We start from the raw sequence: 6,444 nt of genomic DNA, 5'->3' as shown, positions 1-6,444 counted from the left end.
AGGGGGGATGGAGGAGCAGGGATGGGGGTGGGGGGCCGTGGGGGTGGCGGTGCCCTCCCCTCTGTCTCTCCCATTGGCAGATGCAGTGGGAGCTCCTGCTGCTCGCCATGGCCTACTTCTCATCTCCATAGCAACTGCCCATTTCACGGTGCCCAGACACACAAAGCCACGGCTGTGACTTCTCAGGCGGGTGATGGGGACGGGGACATTGCCAGGGGGGGGTTGTGCCCTGTCCCTTCCTCACCTCCTTGTGACCCTGCCCAGCCCCAGCCCTGTTACCTGCGGCTCCGCTGGCTGCACTTTGTCCTGAGCCTCCATCAGCTCCTTGTCGATCTGCTCCAGCCTGGATGCCCGAATCTATGTATGAGAACTGGGTGTCAATGAGAGCTGGGACCCCCCTGGGACCCCCTGGCCATGGGGGGGGGGTGTGATGTAGGGGTATAAGTGGGCATTGCCCCCTCCCCAACCTGTGCCCGCTGCACCATCTCATCCGCCGTCCCAAAGCGCTCCTCCATCAGCGCTCGGATGTGCTGAGCCTCAAACTGCAGCTGCTGCCGGATGAGATCCATCTGCATGGAGAACTGCAGGGAGGAGAAGGAGGAGAGCACAGGGCTGGGTGAGCTGAGATGCAGCCAGGACCCCCCACCCCCCTGCACCCCATGGGTCCCCACTCACTGTCTCTACATGGGGCAGCTCCTCCAGGCGCTTGGACAGGCTCTGTAGCTGTGCATAGTACCAAACCTTCTCCTTCTCTTCCTTCTCAATCTCCCCCAGTAAGAAACACCTGTGGGGGCACAGCCCTGCTCAGCACAGCCCTGTTTAGCACAGCCCTATATGGGACCAGCCCTATTATCCCACCCTACTCACCTCTCCCTGTCCAGCTCCTCCAGCATCCGCAATGTGGCCCTACCAACGTCCCCATTGCTGTCCCCATGGGGTGTGCCATGTTGGGGGCTGTCCTCCCCGATCCCCACTGCCACCTCGGGGAACTTGAGGCTGTAGAGGCTGCTGACGTCCATCTGCAGAGCTGGGGATGGGGATGGCAATGGATGGGGATGGCAATGGGTGAATGGCAGGCTCAATGCATGGCCCCACATCCCTGGGCACCCCCCCAATGTGGCACCCACCTTTCAGCTGCTCCAGCACCTCCGTCTGCCCCGAGGACACCATCACCCTCGCCTCCTGCTCCAGCTTCCCCTGCAGGTGCTTCAGCACTTCCTATATACACACACATAAGGGGGTCAGCCACCACCGTGCCCCCCTCCCTTAGCACACAGCCCCCCCTCCTTGTGCCCCCATCTCACCTTCATGTCCGAGGTCTCATTCTCCAGCTTGGAGAGGTGCTGGGAGTTGTCCTGCAGCTCACGTCGGAGGTGGCTGTTCTCCCTGCGCAGCGCCTCCACCTGCCGCACCAACTGCTCGTATGAAGCAGCTCCGGACATCTTCAGCTCCTCCAGGGCCTGGGGGGGGTTAAAGGGGGATCAAAGGGGGGTGGGAGGGGAGTTGGGCTGGGGGCATTCCCAGCATCCAGCCCTGGGATGGAGGTGGTCGCTGTTATGGGGGTCCTCAAAGGGACGGACCCTCAATGGCAGCACCGCGCTGCCTTTGTGTCGCTTTTGTCTGCAATTTCTCTGACATTCCTCTGCTTTGTTCCCACCCGCGGCAACGCCAACACCGGGTCCAAATGCAGACCCCCACCCAGCCCTGATTTAAGCCCCCCCCCCCTGGATCCATCCATGTCCCCTTCCCCATATAGGGACCCCCCCCCCCAAACCACTGCCTGCCCCTCCCACCTGATGGCACATGAGGCTCTGGGGGGGATACAGACAGGGATGGGGATGGGGATGGAGGGGGACACAGACAGGGATGGGGATGGGGTGGGGACACAGGGATGGGGGTCTCTGTGCCCCCCACTCATCACTCCGGTGCTGGCACTGAGCACGATGGCCGCAGTGCTGCCTCCATCGGATCCACGTGTGTGTGCACGAGTGCGTGTGCAATGGGTGTGCACACTCACCCCCCCCCCATGGACACACAGTGGGGACGTTTTGCGCCTGGGGCAGCGGTTGGGATCGATCCCCACCCTTTGTCTTTTTCCACCCCACAGCTGCGGTTCTCCCACACCCCATAGGGACCTTTTATCCCCCCCCTGGGGCGATGCCATTCCCAACCCCCCCCCTACACACCCCAAGCACTGCAGACCCCAGAGCCCACCCCACAGCGAGACAAAGACCCCCATAAAGCAACACCCCCCCCTCATACGGCACAGAGGGGTGGCAGAAAACCCCATAGGACCCCATAGGAAGGGGATGACCCTCAAGGGGTGTTGGATATGGGGCTGTGGGGTGAGAAGGAACGCAGGGTATGGGATGTAGGAGGTGGCTGTAGGGATGGGAGGGGGGGGGTGGGATGTGGGGGGAGGGATGCGGAACATGGGGATGCAGGAGGAACAATGGCGGCTGTAGGGATTGCAAAGAGTGTGGGGTGGGGGGAGGAGGGATGAGGGGCGTAAGATGAGGGACAGGATAAGGGATGAGGGATGAAATAGAGGGATGTGGGCTGCAGGATGCGGGCCCAGCACAGCCTCCTGTTACTATGGCAATGGGATATGGGGGGGGAGGATGGGGGGGTTCCGTGGGGTGAGGTCACTATGTGGGATCTCCCCAGCTTCTGCCCCATTCTTATTATGGGGGGGGGGGTATCTGGGGATGCTGGGGGGGGGGTTTAACTCTGAACTGAATGCAGCGGCTGCAGCAGAGCTGCAGATCTGCAGCCAGTGGGGAGGGGCTGCAGGCAGCACCTGCAGTTGTGAAGCAGCAGAATATGGTGGGGAGGGGGCCGGGCTGTGATGGCCCCCAAACAGCCACGTCCCATTGGACCCAATGCTGCGCTGTGACCCCAGCATCACCCACAGGCTCCAATCTATGGGGCTGTGCTCCCAGTGGGGCACCCCATTGCGATGCTCAGGGTCTGCAGGGACCTGGTTGTGCCCCCCCATGTTCAGTGCTGGGCAGAATTCAGGCAGCAAAAGGCACTGCAGGATCATTGCACTGCATTGCAACCCATTGCACTGCATTGCAACCCATTGCACTGCCCAACCCATTGCACTGCACTGCACTGCTGACTGCAGCACTGCCTGCATTGCTCACTGCACCACGCAGCCCGGGCAGAACCAAGCAGGGCCATGGGGGGGGGGGACCCCACACCCCATATATACCCCATATATACCCCATATATCACACACAGCTCCCTGCAGCCCTATAGCAGCACATGGGGGGGGGGCAGCAGCCACAGCTGAGCCCCACCGGCTGCGGCTCACGGCCCCCCCAGGGACGTTAACCAAACCCGGCTGTTGTCCCCATCTCCTCTGACCGACACGGCTGCGAGCACAGCCCAGGGGACCCCCGACCACAGCGAACCTTCACCCCCCCCCCCCACCCACCACCTACAGCCCCCCTCCCCATTTCCACACCCAGCACACAGACCCCCCCCGCCCCCTTGCACACACAGCACAGACAAAAGCCGAGCTCTACAGACCCCCACCCACACCATAAGGACCTCAATGTGTGGACCCCCCCCCCTATACAAGAGACAGGTGGGGATGTGGGGGGGGGGCTGCTATGCGGATCGGGGTGATGGCTGGCATTGGAGGGGGGAGGGACCCCACCGACCCCCCCCCATTGCCGCCTCCCACCCTCTGGGCTCTGAATGGGGACGATCCGCTCGGTCCCCCCCCCCCGTATTGTCCCCGCTTTGTCCCCCAACCCGCCCCACCCGGGACACCCCAAAGGGGATGGAGCCGCAGAGATGGAGGGTTGGGGGGGGTCCGGGGGGGGGGCAGCAGGTGCGACCCTACCTCATCCCCGGCCGAGGGGGCGGCGGCGCGCAGCAGGGCGAGCAATCCGCGCAGCCCCATCCAGCCGCATCCCGGCCCCGCGTCGCCGCGGATGCGCCTCCCCCGCGCCCCCCCCCGGGCCGGGATCCAACAACCGAACCGCCGCCGTTAGAGGGCAGCAAACGGGAGGGAAGAGACGAGACGACCCCCACCCCCAACCCCCATCCAACACCATAGAACACAGCGGGTTGGAGGCTGGGGGGGCTCCATCCCCACCCCGGGGTCCACAGACCCTTTAAGGGGCGACCCCCAGCTCCTTTGGGCTGCAATGAATGGACGACGGGACCACCTCCCATTGAAGCCAATAGAAGCTCAAAGCCTTTGTCATCCCATAGTTAGGACAAGAGCAGCCAATTGGGGTCACCCCATAGCTGTCTGTGCCCCATAAGGTGCCTTAATTCCAACCTTGTGACTCTTTAGGTATGGTTTGAAGCAGCCCTATGTATGTAAAACCACTCAGCCCTATCCAACAAAGACTGTGCGATATCATTAACCTTAATAAATCCATTAATAAATCCATTTAAAAGGCTGTGCTCACCAAAAAGAACCAGAATATAAGCTCAAATAAAGCAGGATGGACCCACCCTGAGCCAGCCCTGCCCACATGGAAATGATGGATTCACTGAGATCCCCCCCCCAGCCCCAGGATTAGAGACAGGGAGGAGCTTCTTTATTGACACACAGAAGCCGTTTCCCAAAGCTCTGGTTTATTTCAATGGGATGAACCTGGAGGAATGGGTGGCACCGATCCCGGGCCGGCCGTGCTTCACCGGCTTGTAGGTGATGGAGAACTCGCCCAGGTAGTGACCGATCATCTCGGGCTGGAAGTGAAGGAGAAACAGGGGTTAAAGGGGGTGAAAGGGGGTTTAATAGGGGGGTGGGGGGCAGCCCTGCTAACAAAGCACAGCACAGAGCACAGCTCACCCAGCAGGATCTGCTCACTGTGCTTTAAGTCACCTTTAACACCGCAAACAAAACCCTCATAGACAATGCCATTCAATACAGGCAGCGCTATCGGGTGGCACCGTGTTATTCCACACCTAGAAACAGCTCAGATTCCCCCCACCCCCGTTAAAGGGGTTACACGAAGCTCACCTTGATCTCCACCTGGTTGAAGGTCTTGCCGTTGTAGACGCCCACCATGCTGCCCACCATCTCGGGGAGGATGATCATATCACGCAGGTGGGTCTTCACCACTTCGGGTTTCTCCATGGGAGGCGCTTCCTTTTTAGCCTTACGAAGGCGCTTCAGCAGGGAGTGCTGCTTTCGGCGCAGCCCCCGGTTCAGGCGGCGGCGCTGACGGGCGCTATAGAGCTGCATCAGCTGCTCACTACAAGGGACGGACGCGTTGAGGCTGCAAGGCCTGACGGTGCTGCCCACCGAGGCCTCCACTGGACCCAGCGAGGCCTCATTGGACCCAGCGAGGCCTCACTGGACCCACTGACGCCTCCAATGGACCCACTGAGGCTTCATTGGACCCACCGAAGCCTCAATGGACCCACTGAAGCCTCATTGGACCCAGCGAGGCCCCCATTGGACCTAGTGAGGCCTCATTGGACCAACCGAGGCCTCATTGGACCCACCTAGGCCTCAATGGACCCAGCAAGGCCTCCATTGGACCCAGTGAGGCCCCTATTAGACCCACCGAGGCCTCCATTGGACCCACCGAAGCCTCACTGGACCCAGCGAGGCCTCATTGGACCCAGCGAAGCTTCAATAGACCCACCGAAGCCTCACTGGACCCACCTAGGCCTCCATTGGACCCATTGAGGCCTCATTGGTCCCAGCGAGGCCCCCTTCCCCCCGCACTCACTATGACATGTCGAGCAGCTGGTCCAGGTCCACTCCCCTGTATGTGAACTTGCGGAAAGTTCGCTTCTTTTTCTGCTCCACTTCAGCCTGTAGCCGGGATGGGGTGGAAGGGACGCGGCCGTTAGAAGCACACGGCCGCCATGTTGGCCTCAAACACCGCCGCCTCCATCAGCACCCGGGGCCTGGCGGCCTTCAAGGCCCCATCTCCTCCCGGCCTTAACTCCTCCGGGCTCCATCTCCTCCATGCTGCAAGGACCGCCCGCCCTCCGCCCTCCATCCCCCCGTAGGGAAGATGCCGCATCTCCCTCGGCCGCAGCGGAGCCCCTGGAGGCCGCACCGGCTGCGGATGGAGCCCGATTAGAACCGCCGCCCCCCCCGGCCCGCACCCACCATCTTCGCCTGCTCTGCGAGGAAAGGGAAGCCGGAAGTGAGAGATCTCGCGAGAGCGACTGCGGCCGGAAGTGGAACCAATGCCCGCCCCGCGCAGCACTTCCGCCCTTAGTGCTCTTAAAGGGGCCGCGCCCGAAAAATCCAGAGATAGGGATTGTTAATCAGAGATAAGGGATTGTTATCAGTGATAAGCTGGAACCCCCCCGTTATCACACTGCAGGACTCAGCGGGGAGTCTGACTGCACACAGGGCAGCTGCAGCCGTGTCTGAGCTCAGTCCAATGCAGGTGGCAGCCAATGCAGCCCTTTGGTGTCTATATAAGCCCAGCAGTGCCATGCAGCTCCTCA

The 6,444-nt window shown here is 61.6% G+C and overlaps 2 protein-coding genes across 2 annotated transcripts in view; both read right to left on the bottom strand.

Annotated features, from left to right (window-relative positions):
- APC2 (APC regulator of WNT signaling pathway 2) overlaps positions 1-3,960 on the bottom strand; it is a 17,946-nt gene extending 13,986 nt beyond the window's left edge. The window contains exons 1-7 of the mRNA XM_015886257.2: positions 3,857-3,960; positions 1,305-1,460; positions 1,128-1,218; positions 868-1,027; positions 676-784; positions 468-581; positions 280-357 (exon numbers count right to left, since the gene is read on the bottom strand). Coding sequence (XP_015741743.1) covers positions 280-357; positions 468-581; positions 676-784; positions 868-1,027; positions 1,128-1,218; positions 1,305-1,460; positions 3,857-3,916 — 768 coding nt within the window. The 5' untranslated portion in view covers positions 3,917-3,960. The remainder of the gene's footprint in view (positions 1-279; positions 358-467; positions 582-675; positions 785-867; positions 1,028-1,127; positions 1,219-1,304; positions 1,461-3,856) is intronic.
- Positions 3,961-4,581: 621 nt separating this feature from the next.
- Positions 4,582-6,197, bottom strand: RPS15 (ribosomal protein S15). The gene is made up of 4 exons (XM_015886385.2): positions 6,098-6,197; positions 5,709-5,794; positions 4,991-5,225; positions 4,582-4,716 (listed from the first exon to the last, which is right to left on the bottom strand). The coding sequence occupies exons 1-4, from the start codon at positions 6,098-6,100 to the stop codon at positions 4,603-4,605; spliced, it is 438 nt and encodes a 145-aa protein (XP_015741871.1). The 5' UTR covers positions 6,101-6,197; the 3' UTR covers positions 4,582-4,602.
- Between the last annotated feature and the right edge of the window lie 247 nt (positions 6,198-6,444).

Source organism: Coturnix japonica, chromosome 28 (genome assembly GCF_001577835.2).
Source record: "Coturnix japonica isolate 7356 chromosome 28, Coturnix japonica 2.1, whole genome shotgun sequence".
NCBI lineage: Eukaryota > Metazoa > Chordata > Aves > Galliformes > Phasianidae > Coturnix > Coturnix japonica.
This window is presented reverse-complemented; position numbering and strand designations above follow the sequence as displayed.

Excerpts from the sequence above, each read along its gene's own strand:
- RPS15 (XM_015886385.2), bottom strand. Across the intron at positions 5,226-5,708 it reads CAGCTGCTCGACATGTCATA|TGAGCAGCTGATGCAGCTCT; the intron begins GTGAGTGCGGGG and ends CGTCCCTTGTAG. Across the intron at positions 4,717-4,990 it reads TCAACCAGGTGGAGATCAAG|CCCGAGATGATCGGTCACTA; the intron begins GTGAGCTTCGTG and ends CTTCACTTCCAG.